This window comes from Erythrolamprus reginae, chromosome 9, assembly GCF_031021105.1.
Source record: "Erythrolamprus reginae isolate rEryReg1 chromosome 9, rEryReg1.hap1, whole genome shotgun sequence".
NCBI classification, from domain to species: domain Eukaryota; kingdom Metazoa; phylum Chordata; class Lepidosauria; order Squamata; family Dipsadidae; genus Erythrolamprus; species Erythrolamprus reginae.
The window spans coordinates 22661535-22684570 of NC_091958.1; the positions used below are offsets into that span (position 1 = coordinate 22661535).

General features: G+C 41.8%; 1 protein-coding gene across 1 annotated transcript; it reads right to left on the reverse strand.

The window, feature by feature from the left end:
- Nucleotides 1-22521, reverse strand: LOC139171931 (dipeptidase 3-like). Its single transcript, XM_070760455.1, has 10 exons — nucleotides 22227-22521; nucleotides 20536-20662; nucleotides 16770-16899; nucleotides 14046-14193; nucleotides 12118-12199; nucleotides 9309-9485; nucleotides 7436-7523; nucleotides 7067-7142; nucleotides 2739-2874; nucleotides 1-1627 (listed from the first exon to the last, which is right to left on the reverse strand). Exons 1-10 carry the CDS (start codon nucleotides 22343-22345, stop codon nucleotides 1445-1447), a joined length of 1266 nt encoding a protein of 421 aa, XP_070616556.1. The 5' UTR covers nucleotides 22346-22521; the 3' UTR covers nucleotides 1-1444.
- Nucleotides 22522-23036: the final 515 nt, after the last annotated feature.

The following is a 23036-nucleotide window of genomic DNA, read 5'->3' on the forward strand; positions in this document are numbered from 1 at the left end:
TTTAGTGAAATGAAAATAATTTTATTTTCAATAAAGGAGAATATTAGTAGCTCAGGGCTGAAATGAGGAACCTTTGGTGCTCTTGAGCTGGGTGGGTTTTTTGCAGACGTTTCATTGCCCATCTAAGTAATATCATCCAGTTTGGGTAATGAAACGCCTACAAGAAAACCCACCAAGCTCAGAGAGCAACAAAGACCCCTTATCTAGACTAATTTATGCATGGAAACAGCTTCTGGATTGGGAGGGAAACAAGGATTTTAGACTAGTTGGTTAATTTTATAATTGGATTTAGGATATCTTATTGTTTGTTTGTTTGTTTGTTTGTTCTTCCATCCATCCATCCATCCATCCATCCATCCATCCATCCATCCATCCATTTGACTTTTATGCTGCCCAATCCTGAATAAAACAATTACAACAATGCATAAAAAAGTACAGTTAACAATAAAATAAAAAAATTTAAAAAAAATTAAAACAATAACCACAGTTAAAACCCACAACTCAGCAATCCAATCAAAACATACATAACATTCAATACAATTTGGCCATGAAAGATGTACAATTCATGGCCCCCAGGCCTGTCGGCAAAGCCAGGTCTTCGTAGCCTTTTGGAAGGCCAGCAAGGTGGGAGCAGTATGGACATCGGGGGGAGGGGGAGTTGGTTCCACAGAGCCGGGGCGGCCACAGAGAAGGCCCTCCCCTGCGGCCCCACCAACCTGCATTGCATAGTCGACAGGATCTTATTGGTCTCTGGGAGGTATGCAGCAGGAGACGGTCCCGTGAATAGTCCCTAAGCCAGGTAGGGCTTTATAGATAATAACCAACACCTTGAATTGTGACCGGAGACCAATCGGTAGCCAGTACAGCTCACGAAGCGTAGGTGTTATATGGATGTACCAAGGTACAGCATTTGTATCATATGGGTATACAAAGGCTCCCCTATGACAGTTCGCGCGGCAGCATCCTGGACTATTTGCAGTCTCCGAACACTCTTCAAGAGTAGCCCCATGTTGAGAGCATTGCAATAGTCAAGACAGGAGGTGATGATGTATGTTGAATGTATGATGTATGTTGAATGCTGTTGTGAGCTGCCCCAAGTCTTTGGAGAGTGGGGCAGATAAATCCAATTAATCAACAAATAAAATAAATGGGTGGGCGTTGAGATAGAAACTATCAAATATAATTATTCTGAAATCTTAAGTGTGACTCTTGATTCCAACCTCAATTTGATGGCAGGCTGAGAGATCTGACTAGACATTTTGCAAACTGTCACTTGTACGTCATCTTTCTTTAAAATAGAAACTCTTTGCATTCAACTGATCCAGTTGTTGGATTTATGTCCAACAGTTCAGGCCTTAGGGGCAATAAGTATTGTTGTTCTTCTTCATATCCATCTGAACTTTGGAAGGAGTTAAGTCCTTGGGGCCCATGGCCAGAATCAAGATCAGGATAGTATCAGGTAGATTCCTAGGGCTAAGAAAAGGCTTTTGAGTAGCTCCATGGAAACCAGACTGCAGGAATTGTTCCTCTCTGAATCTGGAGGCTTCAACTCCAGGCGGCAGCTTTGATCCACCTCTTTAAGTGGGATTTCAACTTCACTTGCCTTCTCTTGCATGGTCCTCTTCACCTAGGGAAGGTCAGAATTAGGATAAAACTTGCAAATCCCTTTGCATGAAATGCAAACATCTGAAATCACATTCATTACATTTGTGTACCAAATGTATCTCGCTGTTTGGAATCACTCTAGGCCAGAGGTCTTCAAACTTGGCAGCTTTAAAACTTGTGGACTTCAACTCCCAGAATTCTCCAGCCAGCTATGCTGGCTGAAGAATTCTGGGAATTGAAGTCCACAAGTCTCTTTAAAAATGTTTATTTATTCATTTTTTCAAATTTAAAACATCACAATAATTTAACACAGATCTATACCCAGTCTCTTACATTATATTATGACTATTTTACAATATACTGTACACCATCCTTTATATTTGCATAGTTCCCTTTTTTCGTGCGTCCTTTCACATTGTATCACATTGTTTTATTTTCATTTTCAATCCAATTATACCATTTACTCCAAGTTTCAGAATATTCTGAGTTGTTTAATCCCTTAATCTCCATTATCAGCTTGTCCATTTTCCCACACCTATAAATTTTTATCTATGATTAAGTTTTCTGGAGGCATTGCATTGTTTTTCCAGTACTGCGTGTAACCTGTCCTTGTATCTGTTGTTATATGAGTTATTAGATATTGAATTTTTTGGGGATGTTGTTTCTTCCTGATTCCAAGTAATAAACCTTCAGGTGTAAATTCTATTTCCATGCCTGTTATCTCTTGTAACCATTTTTGTATCGTTTTCCAGAAACCCTTCGCTTTGGGACTTGTCCACCATAGATGAAAGAAGATGCCTAATTCTTTTTTACATTTCAAGCAGTTCAGATTAGAATTTGGATATATTTTTGCCAACCTCGATGGGACTAAATAACCATTGTAATAATTTTCTTTAGATGCCACTGACTTTGTAATTTTACAATTTGTATTCCAAGTCTTGGAATATGCTGGCTAGAGAATTCTGTGAATTGAAGTCTACAAGTTTTAAAGGTGCCAAGTTTGGGGACCCTGCTCTAGGCTCACGTCAAACTCATTGTCATCCTTGAACCAAGGGATGTAGCATTTTATGATGTCAATCAACAATTTAAGAGCAAAGCTAAGAATCAAATGTCACAGAATGAGAAAAGTTTACATTTTCCACTTCTTTGAAAACACGAAGTAAGTTCTCCCTCAGAACCCCACGAAGTTCTTCCTTGGTCCAGCCTCTCTTCAGCAGTTCTTCAATTAAGCCTGGATATTTTGAAACGTCTTCCAGTCCTGTAGGAAATCTGTCAGTGAAAACATGAGTGGCAGATACTAAATGTCTATTACTTAAGAAAACCACAACCATATTAGGAAGGAAGGAAGAAAATTCATTGTCAGCTTTTGCTTCTAGTAAAATGGCTTTTCACGAGAGACTCCCAAGAATTCTTTAAAAAATGTATTTTTTAAAAAAAGGAACTGGACAATTCCAATAATTTTATTCAGTTGTGCCTAGGGGTGGGTTTAATTTTTTTTAGCAAGGGGTTGTCTGCCTGGTTGCTGGGTGGGCACCAGCGCTCTATATAGCGGGATCACAATCTCCCTCTTCCTGCTTGTTATACCTCTAGCTATGCAGCCAAGCATCCTACTTGCTTTTCCTACCGCCCGACCACTCTGCTCACCCATTTTTATATATAATATATAAAATAATGAACAATATAATAATATTGTTCTATTTTGTACTAAGTCTGATTCATTGCTACATTAACTCTACTTAAAGTTTGTTGAAGGTTTATTACCTAGACATTCTAACGTGTACCTTGTGATTTTTAAAAATAGAATGGCTCATCAGCTCTAAATGATTTTTTATAAGGTTAGGATAAATTTATTTATTTATTTATTTATTTATTTATTTATTTATTTATTTATTTATTATTATTATTATTATTATCTACTTAAAGTTTGTTGAAGGTTTATTACCTAGACATTCTAACGTGTACCTTGTGATTTTTAAAAATAGAATGGCTCATCAGCTCTAAATGATTTTTTATAAGGTTAGGATAAATTTATTTATTTATTTATTTATTTATTATTTAGATTTGTATGCCGCCCCTCTCTGAAGACTCGGGGTGGCTCACAACAAGATAGAACAAATCATAAATAATCCAAATAACATTAAAATATTTAAAGATTTAAAAGAATCCCATATATTAACAGACACACACACAAGCATACCATGTATAAATTGAACATGCCCGGGGGATTAATACTTCTGGGCAGGGGCAAATTCCCGATTCTGCTGCTACTGGTGAGCATCATGCACAGCTTTGCTTCCGCTCTGGGCACGCAACCACGTCCCAGCAAGATTTTGCTTTGCTTTTGCATGAGATTTTGCCAAAATCTCAGGTGTGTGTGCGTTCCCTCAAGAAACTTTGCTTCCTGCGCATGCGCAGAAGCAAAATCTCGCTGGGATGTGTTCATGTGCCCACAGCAAAAGTGACGTTGCGCATAAGACGGTCCTTATCCATACCAGTAGCAACCCGATACTGCTTCTAGGGGGAGTGAGGTTGTTTTCACAGACATTTAAAAATCTGCACACCATTCTCACACCATAAAACTGCCATTCATTTAATGATTTTTCCTGAAAAGAGTGGTAGTAATGCTATAACTAGCCCTGCTCCCCATATCTGCCCTGTGGACATCCCCAGATAGAAAAAAATATAGAAAAAAGTAGTAGTAGTAGTAGGTGAATTTTAAATTGAGTCGGGTGAGAGGACAAAGAATGCCACAGTCAACAGTTGATTGTCATACGTGAGCACTTCTGCTTAGCTATTACTCACTGTTTATTCAGAAGGGTGCCAGCATATACCAAAAAAGCTTGCTCTTGAATTTAAGAATGCAGCGCTGCAGGCTATTTCTGCTGACTGCTGGCAGCCAGTAGTTCGATTTTCACCAGCTCAAGGCTGACTCAACCTTCCGTCCTTCCAAGGTTGGTAAAATGAGGGCCCAGTTTGTTGAAGGGGGGCAATATGCTGACTTTGTAAACCATTTTAAAAGGGTTGTATAGCACTGTCTGTTGCTGTCTACCTCCTTAATAGCACAGATAAGTGCCACAAAAACCACCCGACAGAGTGAGTTTTCTTCTATGAAACAATAACAACAACAACAACAACAACAGAGTTGGAAGGGACCTTGGAGGTCTTCTAGTCCAACCCCTTGCTTAAGCAGGAAACCCTACACTACTTCAGACAGATGGTTATCCAACATCCATCATCCAAAACTTCCAGTGTTGAAACATCCACAACTTCAGGAGGCAAGCTGTTCCACTGATTAATTGTTCCAACTGTCAGGAAATTTCTCCTTAGTTCTAAGTTGCTCCTCTCCTTGTTCAGTTTCCACCTATTGGCTTCTTGTTCTACCCTCAGGTGCTTTGGAGAATAGGTTGACTCCTTCTTCTTTGTGGCAAGCCCTGAGATACTGGAACACTGCTATCATGTCTCCCCTGGTCCTTCTTTCATTAAACTAGCCATGCCCAGTTCCTGCAACCGTTCTTCATATGTTTTAGCCTCCAGTCCCCTAATCATCTTTGTTGTTCTTCTCTGCACTTTTTCTAGAGTGTCAACATCCATTTTGCATCGCGGCGACCAAAATTGAATGCAGTATTTCAGATGTGGCCTTACCAAGGCATTAAAAAATGGTATTAACGCTTGGCCCTCTGGAATTTTGTAGCTTAGATTTATGAGTCCTATTCTTTGCCTACTGGATGAAAGCATTTTCCCAGATTAATGATTTAGCTTTACTAGATAAATGGTCAAAGCAATGGAAACTGCAGTTTAATGTTTCCAAATGTAAAATAATGCACTTGGGGGAAAGGAATCCTCAATCTGAGTATTGTATTGGCAGTTCTCTGTTAGCAAAAACTTCAGAAGAAAAGGATTTAGGGGTAGTGATTTCTGACAGTCTCAAAATGGGTGGGCAGTGCAGTCAGGCGGTAGGGAAAGCAAGTAGCATGCTTGGCTGCATAGCTAGAGGTATAACAAGCAGGAAGAGGGAGATTATGATCCCGCTATATAGAGCGCTGGTGAGACCACATTTGGAATACTGTGTTCAGTTCTGGAGACCTTACCTACAAAAAGATATTGACAAAATTGAATGGGTCCAAATACGGGCTACAAGAATGGTGGAAGGTCTTAAGCATAAAACGTATCAGGAAAGACTTAATGAACTCAATCTATATAGTCTGGAGGACAGAAGGAAAAGGGGGGACATGATCGAAATATTTAAATAAGGTCCAGGAGGGAAGTGTTTTTAATAGGAAAGTGAACACAAGAACAAGGGGACACAATCTGAGGTTAGTTGGGGGAAAGATCAAAAGCAACATGAGAAAATATCATTTTACTGAAAGAGTAGTAGATCCTTGGAACAAACTTCCAGCAGACATGGTAGATAAATCCACAGTAACTGAATTTAAACATGCCTGGGATAAACATGTATCTATCCTAAGATAAAATACAGAAAATAGTACAAGGGCAGACTAGATGGATCATGAGGTCTTTTTCTGCCGTCAGACTTCTATGTTTCTATGTTTCACTGCCTATGAGAAATTGGGATAGACCACTAGGCCAAACAGTGAAATCAAGGCAACCCACCAGCTCAGAAGGATGGGGAGAGGTCTGATAGAACGTGCTTCCTAAAAATGAGGAGCTCATTACTCATAATTGTCAGGCTAAACCAAGCAGACTCATCTACTGTGAAGTCTGATATTACAACATAGATAGCTGAACACACACATCTGTGAAATACTGGATAACAATGGGCAAAAAAGTTCAAAGGTGACTCATTTTGAATATAAAATGTTCTTTTCCCCTTTCAAAAGAATGGTTTTGCTTTTGAATTGGGCTGGTTCAAGTGTTGGTTGAGGTCCATGGGACTCAGAAAATGGAATTATTTTGAGTTCAAAACACGTCTCAAATGATTGAAAACGAATTACATTTAAAACCCTCAGAATTTGCAAGGGAAATGTTTACCCACCTCAGAAGGGTGGAAGACCGAGTCAACCTTGAGCTGCTCAGGATTGAACTGCTGGTTATGGGCAGAATTAGCCTGCAATACTGCATTCTAACAGGAAGGAAGGAAGGAGGGAAGGAAGGAAGGAAGGAAGGAAGGAAGGAAGGAAGGAAAATAGTAATAGCACTTACAGTATATGCTGCTTCACAATGCTTTACAGCCCTCTCTGAGCGAGAGAGTCAGCCTATTGCTTCCAATAATCTGGATCCTCATTTTACCCACCTTGGAAAGATGGAAACTTAAATCAGCCTTGAGCTGGACAGGATCAAATTGTGGGCAAATTTAGACTGCAATACTGCATTCGAACAGGAAGGAAGGAGGGAGGGAGGGAGAGAGGGAGGGAGGGAAGGAAGGAAGGAAGGAAGGAAGGAAGGAAGGAAGGAAGGAAGGAAGAATAGACACCACCAAATAATACTGTATCTACATACTCACCGAGGTTCTCCATCGTAGTCACCACCAATTCCTATTGAAAATGAACCAGCAATTTTCTTTATGTGGTCAAAGTGATCTGGATATTTTTTTTTCAACAACAACAAAAAGAAAAGAAGATGAAATAGCATCAGAACATAATATGGACAAAGGGGAAATGCTTTTGGGAGAGGAGCAGACAAAATTGGAGGGTGGAGTAAAACCTGTCAGCAGTTTAGACTCCCGCCAGTCACATGGGCCTGTGCGCGTATCAGCACCAGTAGTGGCGGTAAGTTGTAACCCCCGCCTGGGATGGGTTGTAAGTCAGTGTTCTTGTAACTCGGAACATTTGCTAAATGAACGGGTGTAAGGAAGAGCACAATGTTTGCAAACCTGCGACGGTTGAAATGTTGACTGTCTTTTTTCCACAAGCAAAAAACTTCACAGGGAACGTCACCATTATAATTCCATGGTTCTCCTTCTAAAAAGAAGGGAAATGTTAAAATAAGTCAGATGTCCAGTTCTGAGCACTGTGCAATGAGATTTGCTTGAGATTTGATCCTCCAAAAATTGTTTTGGCACACATGGGGTACAAATCAGGGGGCGGCTTCCTCTTATCTTCCCCTCCCGGTGCGCATCATAACATTGTACACATGCGTGCTTGTTATGTACGCGCACGTATTCTCGTGTGATTTCGGAGAGAGCCCCAAAACGCAGAAAATGAACAAAAAAAGATGGTGGCGTGTAGAGAGGCCAGCAAATAGAGCCATTGCGCCAATATTGCGCAATCGGTGGGGCTTTACCAGAATGGTGCACTGGAGCGAACCACTAGGAACCCACCAGAGATACAAATATACCGTGTTATCCCCAAAATAAGACACCCCCTGTTAATAAGCACAATTGGGCTTTTGAGTGGATGGCAGTAGGTCAAGTGCTTATCTCAGGGTTCAAAAAAATATAAGATTGGGTTTTCTTTTTGGGCAAACATGGTAGCAACTGTCTAAATTTTTTAAAATAGTTGGGTCACTTTTGAGGAAACTTTCTAGGGGGAAATAAAAATAGGTCCATGTCAAGGGAAGATATCCGGAATGGGATGCATTGCATAACATCAAACTAGCATTAGACCACACAGAGCCCACGACCATTCATGTACCATGGAAGCCTGTCTTGATGCCTATCAAGGGCCCTGCCCCAACTCATCAGAGAAGTAGTATGTTGCAAAGCAAACTACTTTTCTCTACCCCAAGGCTCTCCCAAATGGGCAACTTTAAGACTTGTGGACTTCAATTCTGTCTGGCTGGGGAATTTTAGCAAATGAAGCAAGATTGGAGACTCCTGGTCTTCCATCAGCCATCATTCTATCTTACATCAACTTTGGGCATTATCTGAAATTAGAAAGACCAAGTTGGGTTATAACCCGATGTTTTGTTTGACAATATGCAACGTAGGTGACCAGGATGGAAATCCAGGACTTTAAAAGGTTGAAGGAGATCTTCCTTTAGTGCAGTGGTTCTCACCTAAGATCATGAGAAAACACAAATTTCCCATAGTGTTAGGAACTAAAGCTTCTATTCTGGCGCCTTGGAACATATTTTTACAATCCAACCAATCAGGTGTTTACAGTGGGGGTGTCCCTCTGACCTTCCTGCCAATCAGCTTAAAGCTCTCTTGGGAGAATTGGCGCTAGACTTATGGTTGGGGGCAGTGATGGGTTCCTACGGGTATGGTCAGGTACGCAGAACTAGTAGAAACATTTTGAATTTTTTTTTCTTTCCCTTCCGGGCTCTGGGTATGTTTCTCTTATCACAGTAAATGAAGTTGAATATGTATAATTTTAGAACAGCTGTGAATGCGTGTGTGTGTACAGTTTATATAGTAGATAATGTATATTTTTGTGTGTCTGTGTGTAATATGTATGTACACATATGGCATATATACATAGAATTAAATAATATATTTTGGATGTTCAGTAATAGTAAATAGATAGGGAAATTGTATCTCTTTGAGGCGAGGAGAGACCAGGCACCCTAACCCAAACTGTTGACGTGAGTGATGTCAAGTTGGCCACCTTTAAGCCAGTCACATGACTTTTAAGCCACTCCCATCTGGTCACATGGTCGGCAAGCCACACCCACAAAATAATCCACGCCCACCGCATGGTAGTAAAATATTTTGCAGCCCTTCACTGGTTGGGGGTCACTGCAACATGAGGAACTGTATTAAGCGGTCACACCATTAGAACCATGATCTGGAAACCAAGACTTACAAGCTTTAGTAGTACATCATCTTTAACGTTCCTATGGTGGTTACAGAGAGAGTAGGCAGAAGAATGGCTGAAAATGACAGGTGCTCTGGAGACACTAAGGACATCTTTGGCTGTCTTGTAAGAGGTGTGAGATAGATCTACCATCATCCCCAAGCGATTCATTTCCTTCACCACTTCCTGGAGAAAATAACATTAGATATTGTGGTCCAGTGATGCAGAGAGACTTTCTTACCCAAACCTGGGATTGTGACCATCCTCCCCAAAATCACAATAAAATGTTCATTTCTCGAGAGCTGTTCAAAGTTTTCTTCCAAACAACCCATCTCCAATTCAAATCTTCTATTTTCTTGTTGGGAAGAAAGTCTACAGTAGGGGTAGGCAAAGTCGGCTCTTCTATGTCTTGTGGACTTCAACTCCCAAAATTCCTGAGCTAGCATGTTTGGCACAGGAATTCTGGGAGTTGAAGTCCACAAGTCATAGAAGAGCCAACTTTGTGTACCCCTGGTCTACAGCTATTCAGCATGTCCAATCAAGATGGTCAATATTGGCATGTGCTACCCATGTGCAGATCTTCTACAACAGCACTCTCCAAGCTCGGCAACTTTAAGACTTGTGGACTTCAACTCCCACAAGTTGAAGTCCACAAGTCTTAAAGTTGCTGAGTTTGAAGACTTCTGTTCTACAAGAAGAAATGCTGATGGGATCAAATATTTCTGGAGGCTAAGAAGGGTGCAGAAAATTGAATTAGGATAAAGGTTGCTAAGGGATGTGGAAAAAATTGGAAGAATAATAATTGGTAAATAGAGCAAAAGAACAAAGATGCCAGAAAGAAGGAAGAATTTGTCTTTAACTCAACTCAATAGAAGATTGGGCTGAATGTTTCGTCAGATAACCACAAAATAAATTGTAAGCCTGAAGACAGGAACTGCTTCATATCAATGAGATATTTTGGATCTATTTTGGTTAGAGAGAAGAATAAAAATGCTTCCTGGATATAAATGGAATGGAATGGGCACTCCGTTATTAATCCCAGGTAACTATGCAACCAAATACCCCAAGAATGTATTTCTTTCTCAATTAAAATTATTTCTAACTTGCCTTTCAGGATGTACAATCCTTCCAAAGAGATTTTCAGTAAATTGGAAGAATTCTTCAAAGCACAAGTATCCAACCTTGGCAACTTTAAGACCTGTGGACTTCAACTCCCAGAATTCCCCAGCCAACCAATGGACTATCAAACAAATGAACTCTGAATTCTCAGTAGAGGCATAAATGGCCTGGTTAAAGTAGAGGGTATTTTTAAACTTTGGTACCGGTTTAGGAACAGGAGCGTGCAGTCATGCGCACAATGCTTCTGTGCATGTACAAAGCATTTTTTATGACATCAGGGTGGGTGGGCAGATCCTCCCACCACAGCTGCTACTGGTCCGCCTGAACCGGGGCAAACTGGTAACAACCCACCGCTGCCAGGTTCACACTATGTGAAGTAGACAAGGCTGATTTCAGACCTATTGTGCCTACACCTAGCTCTCTGGAAAAGGCTTTGATGCTGGCATAGATGGAAGGAAAGAAGAGAAGAGGGCAATTGGCAATAATCTGGTGATAGATGCAACGTTGGAAGTCTTGAAGATCAGATTACAGACAGATCTTCATGGAGAAGATTCTATTTATGTCCTCTCTAAGAGTCAACAACTTGATGATGTATAGAATAGAATTCTTTTATTGGCCAAGTGTGATTGGACAGACAAGGGATTTTTCTTCGGCGCATGTGCTCTCAGTGAACATAAAAGAAAATATACATTTGTATATACCACCAGGGGTGGGCAAGAGGCGGGACGCGTGGAACACTGTTCCACCGGCGGAAATGGAGCTGCTTCCATCACCGCCGGCCATGCACGCGAGATTTGGCTTCTGCGCCTGTGCAGCAGCCGAATCTCGCCAGTCCAGCGCCGCTCTCCCCGTACGAATCGGCTGCTGCTTGGAGGGCGAGGGGAGCAGACAGAGCGCTCCTCCGCCGAGTGAGATCCTCCCTCCTTTTCACCCGCTTCTGCACAGGTAAGATGTTGTGGTCTGGATTGGTACAAGGGAGGGGGATGGGCGGAAGTGGACTTACTTGTGCAGGGACGATGGAGGATGTCACTCAGTGGAGGGGCATTCTGCCTGTTCACATTGCCCTGGCGCACCGCTCTCCACCGAGCCCGGATGAATCAGCTGCAGCAGCGGAGGGCGGGGGAACAGATAGACCGCCCCTCCGCCAAGGCATCCTCCATTCTCCCTGCATAAGTAAGAGCACATCCACCCACCCCCTCTCTCGTTCCATTCTGGACCGCCACGTCTTATCTGTGCAGAAGTGGGTGAGGAGGAGGTAGGATCTTGCTCGGTGGAGGGGCGCTCTGTCTGCTCCCCTCGCCCTCCAAGCAGCAGTTGATTCGTGCGGGGAGAGCAGCGTGGGCCGGCGAGATTCGGCTGCTGCACAGGCGCAGAAGCCGAATCTCGCGTGCATGGCCAGCGGTGATGGAGCTGCACAAGCAGCTCCATTTCCGCCGGTGGAACAGTGTTCCATGCGTCCCGCCTCTTGCAAAGGGAGTGCACACACACGCATGCTCTCCTCCCCCACTGGAGCGCTCCAGTAGTGCCACGAATGGCTGCCCTTTACGGAATACCACCATGATCTCCATAATAATGGTGGATGGATTCTCATCAAGGCCACCCTTGTAGAACTCCCCAGTTGTCCCTTATGTGAGAGAACATCAGAGGGACAATATCAATTCAAGTCACTTGCTAAGTTACAGTTAAAACTTTCTCTTACGATGCCAAAAGGAGTCAAGCCTTTAACGTCAAGAAAGAAATTTTGGGTTTCGCTGAAGTTTCGTTTCGTTGAAGTTTCGGCCCTAAAAATAAACAAAATATATGGACTTTTATGGAAATGAAAGGTGAAAGATTGAAAGGCATTCAAATTAAAGGGTGTAATAATGTCAGGAAACTTCTTGGTCCTCCAGATCATAGTTGTTCAAAAAGTGCTTTTTCCATGAGTCAACTGGACTTTCTGGTTTTTCTTTAAAGACTTCTCATCCAGGAAGTTTTTTCAGCTCTGGATTTTAACAGTACTCAGGAATATTAACAGTATTCTTAAGTATACAGTACATGCAGTGGTGGGTTGTAAATAATTTTAGGACCGGTTCATGGGCTCTCAAGTGCAGGGGTGCAACCTTCTGTGCATGCCCAGAAGTTTCCGACACATGTGCAGAAGCGTCCAAAGTGGGTGGGGAGAGACTCTCACCTCCAGGGCTACTGATTCTAAGAACTGGTCCGAATTGGGAGCAACCCAACACTGAGTGCATGTAAAACAGTCATAATTTCTGTATTAATCATATTTTCATTCATGTACTTTCTCCAATAAACTCCAGACTTCATCCATTTAATTTATCTAAATATGATTCCATCTGATTTCATGACCTTTTTTTTTGCTGCAAACCACTGGAGTTGTTAAGTGAATCACCGAGTCATTAAGAGAATCCAACTTCCCCCATTATTTATGTATTTTATTTTTCACATTTTTTTTCTTCACCTTTTTTGAAAAAAAACCCCCTCCCGTTTCCTTCTATCCTCAGCTTACAACCTCACCAGTGTTGCTCACTGGGGTTCGCGTTTCCATCGCTCTCCTTCCTGGATCGCTCCCCCCCCCACCTCAGGTTGGGTAGCTAGGCGAACAGGTGCCGATCAGCTGTTCAGAAAAGAGGGGGGAAGGAAAGGGCCTCCCACAACTCCTGCCAGTGCTGGTCCCTTTGCTGCTTTCCGAGGAGAAGGACTGGAGGGGGGAATTTAAAAATATCGGAAAGCCGAGGCAGAGTTACAAGGTTATTATTGCCGCACGATGCCTTTTCATCTCAACTGCGGGCAGAGCAGTGAAGGGCTGCAATTTTTTTTACTACCACGCTGTGGGCGTGGCTTATTTTGTGGGTGTGGCTTTCCAGCCATGTGACCAGGTGGGAGTGGCTTGACGGTCATGTGACTGGGAGTGGCTTAAAGGTCATGGGACTTGTTTAAAGGTGGCCAAGTTGACGTCACTCATGTCCAGGATTTGGGTTAAGGTGCCTGGCCTCTCCTCGCCTCAAAGAGATACAATTCCCCTCTCTATTTACTATTACTGAACATCCAAAATATACTGTTTAATTCTGCATATATATGCCATATGTGTACATATATATTACACACAGGCACACAAAAATATACATTATCTATATAGTAGATAATGTCTATTTTTGTGTGCCTGTGTGTATGTACACACACACATGCACGCACAGCTCTTCTAAAATTATACACATTCAACCTCATTTACTGCAATAGGAAAAACATACCTAGAGCCCAGAACAGAAGAAAAGAAAAAAATCAAAATTTTTCTACTGGTTCTGCGTACCTGACCGTACCCATAGGAGCCCATCATTGTCTTGTGGTTGCAAACAGAGTTCAGGAGCCCATTTTTGCTGGCAGAGCTCTCGGTCCACCACGGATGCCCCTGACACAAATGACATCAAGCTGGCCACGCCCACCCTGGCCACACCCACTCTGGTCACGCCCACTCTGGTCACACCCCCAGGGCCCTCAAGCTCAAACACCACCCCGTTGTGTTCCTCAGTGAAATCAAGTTTGACACCCCTGATTTAAAGCCAAAGCGGCGACTGTCATAACATTCAATCTCTGGGGGGGGAAAACCCCCGTTTTAAATCTGTGGATTACCAGGGAGTGTTGCACGTGTGCGTCAAAGTCATGTACCGAACACCCAGGTCATAGAACATCCTCAAAGTGGCCAGACTGCTGTCGATGGAATGACCACCTTCAATGCCGATCAAGCATCCTATCTTACTTTGGTTAAGATTTTCAATGCCTGGAGTCGAAACAGAAAGACAGCATTCTACTTTAAAAGACAGATCATTACAGGAAATCTATTGTCAACAGGCATGGGCAACTTCAAGAGTCATGGACTTCAACTCCCAGAATTCCCCAGCCAGACAGTTGGGGAATTCTGGGAACTGAAGTCCACAAAGCTGCCAATGTTGGACACTCTTAATTTAGAGGTTGTTTTAGAGGCAGTCCTTTTAATGTACGTCCCACAATTGTGCCCCAAATTTTGTTGCTAAGGGAGATATCTCTTAATTGAGCTTTGCCCCATTTTATGAACTTTTTCACCACATTTTAGAAAGCTATTCAAGTGGTTAAGTTAGTAACGTGGTTGTTAAATGAATCTGGCTTCCTTCATTGACACAGAGGTTAGAATGCAGTACTGCAAGCTGCCAACAGTTTGGCAGATTGAATCTCACCAGTCTCAAGGTTGACTCAGCCTTCCAACTTTCCAAGGTTGGTAAAATAAGGACCCAGATTGTTGGGGGGCAATATGCTAACTCTCTGTAAACCACGTAGAGAGGGCTGGAAAGCTCTGTGAAGCAGTATATAAGTCTAAGTGTTTATCTGCAGGTTGCCATCCCGTGACTCCAGGACATTGCAACCATCATAATTAGAAATGAGTTGTCATATGTCTCAATTTTGATAATCACATCACCCTGGGGATTCAGTGCCATTGTCATTTTGAATGGTTTTAAGTCAAGGACTACCTGTTTTAAGTCAAGGACTACAGGCACAAACATTTTAGCATAGGTATAGTCTGATAAGTATTGATTGGAAGATAAGTCTGGAGAAGAGGATATTCATCCCCCCTGGAATTCCCACACATCGCATGGATAAGGGGCATAAGAGTCTGCGGAGAGGGGCGGCATACAAATCTAAATAATAAATAAATAAAATAAATAAATAAGTGGAGGCTCTCCATATCTACCCAGTATTCCTATCCTCCATGAAGTATCCTGGTCCAGTTACGAATTTATTTGTTTGTTTATTTATTTATGTTTCTTTCTTTCTTTCTCAAGCACATGTTAGATAACATATATAGGTATAAACATTGATTTGAATACATGAAATGGGGAGAGAGAGAGAGATTTTGATATAGATAAAGATAAAAATAAAGATAAAGGATATAATAGATATAGATATAGATATAATAGATTAGATATAGATATACAGTGATCCCTCGATTATCGCGAGGGTTCCGTTCCAAGACCCCTCGCGATAATCGATTTTTCGCGATGTAGGGTTGCGGAAGTAAAAACACCATCTGCGCATGCGCACCCTTTTTCCATGGCCGCGCATGCGCAGATGGTGGAGTTTGCGTGGGCGGCGGGGAAACCCGGATCTTCGTCTGCTCGCTGCTGCTGCGGCCGCCCAGCAGCTGATCTGCTCGGCGGCAGCAGCGAGGAGCCGAATCGGGCTTTCCCCTTTGCGTGGGCGGCGGGGAAACCCGGATCTTCGTCTGCTCGCTGCTGCTGCAGCAGCAGCGAGCAGACGAAGATCCGGGTTTCCCCGCCGCCCACGCAAAGGGGAAACCCCGGCTCCTCGCTGATGCCCCCGCTCGCCCGCCCGCCCGCCGCCCGCCGCCCGCCAGCAAGAGGGGGAGAGATAGAGAAAGAGAGAGAAGGAAAGAAAGAGATGAGAGAGGGAGGAAGAGAGTGTGAGAGAGGAAGAATCAAGATAGAGAAAGAGAGAGAGAAAGAAAGATGAGAAAGGAAGGAAGAGAGTGACATCATCGGGTGGGAAAAATCGCGATATAGCGTTTCGCGAAGATCGAGATCGCGAAAATCGAGGGATCACTGTAGATATAGATAGAGATTGTTTGTTTGTTTCTCAAGCACATATTAGATAAGATATATAGGTATAAACATTGATTTGAATACATGAAATGGAGAGAGAGAGAGATTTTGATATAGATATATAGATAGAGATAAAGATAAAGATATAATAGATATAGATATAGATATAATAGATTAGATATAGATATAATATAGATATAATAGATTAGATATAGATATAGATATAATATAGATATAATAGATGTAGATATAGATATAATAGATATAGATGGAGACAGAGACAGAGACGGTGATATAGATATAGATATAGATATAGATATATAGATAGAGATAGAGATAGAGATAGATAAGTGTCTCCAGCCTTGGCTTGCAGTTCTTTGCAAAGCTTAACACCTTTTAAAAATTAAGAAGATAAAGTTAATGTCCTCCAAATGAAAAATTGCATGCTATAATTTTCAGCTGCACATGTTCCACCCTCCCGCCCACTTAGAGGTTTTTGGACAAATATTGCCTGTCTGTGTTCTAAAGTTTTCTTTTGATATTTCTCAGCGCCAACAGATCCTCCCTCCCACCTTTAAATAGCTCCATTTTAACAATTAACTAAAGGGACTGTAGAAGAATGAGTTTGCTAAATATTCTCGAGTTTACAGAAAATTGCATTCTTATGCTGTTTTGTTGTTTTCCATGAAAACAGGAAAATAATGCATGTTCTTTATATTTCTGTCTAATGTTTCTTTCACTGAGCAAAGGAAACAAAATTTACCATCTGAAGATGTCAGCAGTTCCAGTTCTTCATAGTCTGTACACATCCGTTTGACCACATCAATTTGTTCCAGTGTCAAACGCACAGCGTCTTTGTTCTGTGCACCGCAGAGAACGTATACCGACCAAAACTGGGAAAGATTTAGAAAATAGGAAGAGAAATGAGTATAAACTATATTTGCCACTTTGAGTTATTTATAAAATTAATAAAGGAAAGATAAAAATCGAATGAACCAGAAAAATAAAGATAGTAACTGCTGTTATCAATTAAATGCTTCACTTCTTTGTAGTACGTGAGACACCAAGTGTTTTCCACCAATGCTGATGTAGAAAGTTAGTCTCCACCCTTCTGCTAGAAGAATGAAATATCTTTAGAAATATTAAAAAGGCAGAATATTATATTTCCCTGAATGGTAAAAGAAAAAAATATGTTTTAAACACAGAGAACAACTCCCTGCCCACAGCAGGTATTTGGTGTCCATTAAGAAAGACTGTCTAAGAAGTCTAAGAAATTTACTATACACTATTGTAAATACTGTAATGTATAGTAAATGGTACAAAACTATGTGAATGTTTGTAAATAGTAACTAGTGATAGTTTATACATTTTTCTTCCTTTCATGATTTCTTTTTATTACCTTTTCTTAATATGATCTACAAGACTAGTATTTAAATTTCATAGACTTCTGAAAAAATACGGAGCAGTTTGGGCTCCTTTTTTATGTTATGTGATTTTGTATGTGTCTTTGTCTTGTCTTGGAGTTAAAAATCAATAAAAAAAAGAAAGACTGGGCTGGGCTATTTACAAGATAAAAGACCTCCAGCTTCAGAGTGAAGATTAATCAATCAATCAATCAATCAATCAATCAATTAATTGTTGTTTGTTTGTTTGTTTGTCTTTTAAGCCGCCCCTCTCCGAGGACTCGGGGTGGTTTATAACGTATAATAAAACAATATATAACATCTTAAATCCAATTAATTAAATCTAAAATCTAAAAAAAACCCCAAACCATAAAAAACAGTCATTCCCATTTGATCAACTTTCTCTCAACACATTCATTGGTCAGAGGTCAAGGATCTAATGGCCCCTAGCCTGGCGACATAAGTGAGTCTTTAAACTCTTGCGGAAGGTGGGGAGGGTGGGGGCAGTACGACTCTCCAGAGGGAACTGATTCCAGAGGCCCGGGGCCCCTACAGAAAAGGCTCTTCCCCCAGGCCCCACCAAGTGACATTGTCTAATTGACAGGACCTGGAGAAGGCCAACTCTCTGGGACCTGACCAGTCGCTGGGATTCATGCGACAGAAGGCGGTCCCGTAGGTATTTTAATTCTTAGATTAAGACGTGACCCTCCAGGACATAATAGGATTAATCCATTAACACCCCAAACATCCCCAGGGGGAAAAAAGGTAAGTGCTGGTGATAGGAGATTCAATTCTCAGAGTGACAGAACAAGTAGACCAGACAGTCAATCCAGAGAGGTAGGCTGTCTCCCTGGAGCTAAAATCAAAGATGTGGCTGAGAAACTAACCAAAATAATAAAACTACCCCTTTGTATTACTGCAAGTAGGGACAAATTAACCAAAAAATGACTTGAAAACAATATTGAGTGACTACCAGCAGCTAGGCAAGAAAGCCAAGGACTTAGGTGCACAAGTAGGTTTTTCATATAAACTATCTTTATAAACAACTTAGATGAGGGAATAGAAAGGGAACTAACCAAATTTGCAGATGACACTAAACTGTTTTAACAGAGGGATACAATCTAGATCAAGTGCGATATTAATACCAGTCTACAAAGCCTTGGTTAGACCACACCTGGAGTATTGCATCCAAGTTTGGTCACCATACTACAAAAAAAATATTGACTTTCTAGAAAAAGTGCAGAGGAGAGCAACCAGGATGATCAGGGAACTGGAAACTAAAACATACAAAGAGCAGTTGCAAGAACTGGACATGGACAGTCTAACGAAGAGAAGGGCCAGGGGAGGCCTGATAGCAGTGTTCTAATATTTATTTATTTATTTGTTTGTTTGTTTGTTTGTTTGTTTGTTTGTTTATTTATTTATTTATTTGATTTTGATTTGATTTGTATGCTGCTTCTCTCCGAAGACTCGGGGCGGCTAACAACAATATAAAAAGACAATGTAAACAAATCTAACATTAAAAAAAATCTAAAAAACCCCAATTTAAAGAACCACTCATACATACAAGCATACCATGTATAAATTCTATAAGCCTAGGGGGAAGGGAAATTTCAATTCCCCCCTGCCTGACGACAGAGGTGGGTTTTAAGGAGCTTGCGAAAGGCAAGGAGGGTGGGGGCAACTCTGATATCTGGGGGGAGCTGGTTCCAGAGGGTCGGGGCCGCCATAGAGAAGGCTCTTCTCCTGGGTCCCGCCAAACGACATTGTTTAGTCGACGGGACCCGGAGAAGGCCAACTCTGTGGGACCTAACCGGTCGCTGGGATTCATGCGGCAGAAGGCGGTCTCGGAGATATTCTGGTCCGATGCCATGAAGGCCTTTATAGGTCATAACCAACACTTTGAATTGTGACTGGAAATTGATCCGCAACCAATGCAGACTGCATTGAGGGGTTGTCACAAAGAGAAGCTATTCTCTAAAGCACCCGAAGAACAGACAAGGAATAATTGATGAAAATTGATCAAGGAGAGATTCAACCTAGAAAAAAAAGAGGAACTTTCTGACAGTGAGAACAATCAACTGATGGAACCTTTGGGAGTTGTGGGATCTTCATCACTTGAGACTTTCAAGAAGTGATTGGACTGCCATTTGTCAAAAATGGTGTAGGATCTCCTGCTCGAGCAGGGGGCTGGACTGCATGATCTACAAGGTCCCTTCCAACTCTGTTAATCTATCTATCCATTTAGCAGCGGAGCTTAGCACATGGCACAGTCACCTGTAGATGTTGCATCACCCAGCAAACTTCAACCAAACTAGCTCAGACATGATCCCTACATTGCCCTATGGAAGTCTGACAACAGATGACATGTTCTTGCACAGGAACACCAAATTCAAGTGCAAAGCCCAAGAGAAGGTATAAAGCCCCCTCACTCTCAACTCCATGTGGCCTGCTGCACCAGGACCCAGTGTTCCCTCTAATTTTTTTTTGGGGTGGGCGGAAAAGTATAGTGTCTGAGCGGCAGTCCCTTCGGGACTGGGCGGCACAGAAATAATAAACAAACAAACAAACAAACAAACAAAAAACCCACCCTGTTTTGCCTCAGAGAATTTCAAAATAAAATACTGTACTGTGTGTCTATAACAGTGAGCTCATAATAGGGCAACTCTATCAATATCAAAATTCCACTTAAATAGTTGAGCTAGTTTCAAACTAGATTTTTATTTTCTTTCTCTCTTCCTTATTCCCATTCTTTTCTTTCTCTTTTCCTTCCTCTCTTTTTTCTACCTGTTTCTCTCTCTTCCTCTCTTCCTCTCTCTCTCCTTCCCTCTCACTCTTTCCCTCTCGGCTTCTGGGCAGGTTTGGAAAACTCTGAGTTGATGATGATTTTTAAGTGAGCAATTGCTCACTGCTCAGCTTAGAGGGAATTATGCCAGGACCATGTGCTTAGATGGTTCTGCTTCATCATTAAACTATCTTTCCAATCACCCTCCATGTTTCTAGTATCTTTCTCCCTGCTTGGAATTGAACCAGATGGATATTTCTTCCCACACTGACCAACCTCCATTCTGGCATCTATCTACTCCTTAGCCCCTAGCTCAGCTAGAAAGCTCAGGTGACGCTTACCTGCACCCCAACTTGGCCAACCTGGAGCTTCTCAATGTTGGTGTCGGTAGTGCTGAGATTTCTCAAGTCAATTGTGCTTATCTTGTTCTGGTAAAACCATCTCAATTTCAAGGGCAGATCATTGTGTCTGAAAGATAAGACATAGGATTGTTATCTTCCCTAAAGGCTGATCTTGGATTGATGAGCTATTTGGGTTGGGTTTTTTTTTGGGGGGGGGGGGGGTTTGCACATGAAAATTTAATCTACTACAAGAAATTGTTCCCCCGAAAGGGATGCAAGCTGGACATTCTCCTCTTCCTAAACCTTGAAGAGGTCATTGATGATTCTTATTACTGCTAGCACCATACATGTAATCAGGGTGCCTCTAGGCCACAGCAACTGCACCTTGGGGGCAGACCCCACTCTCGCTCAGCCTTAGGAAGGAGGCCATGGCAATGCACTTCATGAGGAATTCATATTTATTTACTATTTACTCAACCCTGACACAAAGACCCGAAGAGAAAAAACAAATAGAAGATTATCGGAATATGCCAATTAAAAGGCGCTGTGCTCATCTCCATTTCAAGGCCATTGAGCCAAGAGTTGTTCGAAGCCTGGTGGCCTTGTAGCAAGCATGACACTATGGAGCATGGTTACCCTCCCATTGGAGTGGTACCTATTAATCTAGTTGCATTTGCATGCTTTTGAATTGCTAGGCGTGTAGGAGCTGGGCAGTGATGGGCTGCCAAATTTTTCACTGCCGCACTGTGGGCATGGCTTATTGTGTGGGCATGGCTTGGTGTTCATCTGACCAGGTAGGGGTGGCTTGACAATCATGTGACCCGGGTGGCTTTAAGGTCATGTGACTGGGTGGGAGTGGCTCACTGACCAAGATAAGTTTTCAAATAGGTGCTTGGACTCTTTTGATTAAGTCACATTATTGGAATAGTCACAAAAGGGACAAATAATAGACAGCATTATTTGTTGAGGAGCAAAGTAACATTTTAAGGTTTCGTACCGAACCCACGAGGCTCAGTAGGATAAAGGTTAGGCAAGTAGCTCAATTTTCTTGAACTGCTATAAAAGTTCAGTTCTAGATAATGATTAAAATGATTAAAGCGTTTATGGGTAAAAACATACTATTTAAAAAGCAATTAATGAGCCGGGGTGGCGCAGCAGGTAGAGTGCTGTACTGCAGGCCACTAAAGCCGACTGTAGATCTGCAGGTCAGGGGTTCAAATCTCATCACTGGCTCAAGGTTGACTCAGCCTTCCATCCTTCCGAGGTGGGTAAAATGAGGACCCGGATTGTGGGGGCAATAGGCTGGCTCCGTTAAAAAAGTGCTATTGCTAATATGTTGTAAGCCGCCCTGAGTCTAAGGAGAAGGGCGGCATAAAAATAAAATAAAATAAATAAATAAATAAATTAAGGATCATACTACGGTACTAGAGAAGGAAGGACAATTAAAAAAAACTATTAAGTATTCAATAAATAGTGCATAAAATTACTACCCCCACTGTGTCTCCCCACCATGGGGGCAGCAGCCTATTACTGGAGCTGGAGCAAGGAATAGGAGCTGACCCCGTCAGGTGGCACTTGGGTCTCAAACCTGGACTTTCCAGCTTTCGAGCTGACGAGCCCAGTGTCTTAACCCGCTGAGCCAAATCATGGCTTTTGCTATTATATGTCCGCAAGGAAGGAAATCCACATACCCGTCGATTAGCCGAGATGCCGCCATGAGTTCAAGAGCTTCACTTCTCAAGGATTCATTAGTAGTTCTGGATGCCAAAACGTCCACAGACAGAAATAGTAGCCCCAGAAGCATCACCATCACTGGATCCCGAGGAAGTCCACCAGCAAAACGAGATGCTTCCAAATGTTTTTTTACCCCCCTCGGATAAAAAAAGGAGCAATGTTTCCTTCCAAGTTCAGACTTTTCAGGCGAAGGGTTTCAAACCCAGCGAAAAGTAGTCATTAATCTCTGCAAATCCTTACTCAATCGGCGCACTGTTGACAAGGAAAGGAAAAAAGGAGATTTAATGCGGATACTTTCATGATTCATTTAAAACTGCAAACAATATACGTTTTCTCTCAGGCATTTAAATACAGAGCGCTGGTATTCCAAATGACATCACAAATGAATCTCCGTGAATCTCTCCCACACAGAAAATAACACACTCAAGTCTTCCTGAAACTTTGCCAGGATAGATTTTTTTTTCCTTACTGAAGGTCAGGCTTTTCTCTGGGCAACACTAATATTTACAACATAGAAACCAAATTGGCACCAGATCCATCATAATGTCAAGGAAAGACACTTTAATTTTCATACGGTCCAAGCCAAGATTGGTCAAGCATAAGAATTTTTTTTAAAAAAAATACATATACTATATGTATCTTTTCCAAAGCCACCCACCCAGCCACACATGGGTGTTTAAAAGATCAGAGCTAAAAAAAGCATTTGCTGACCAGAAAAAAAAGTTCTTTCATCTTTTTTTTAAAAAGGAAAAGAAATCAAAGTTTTC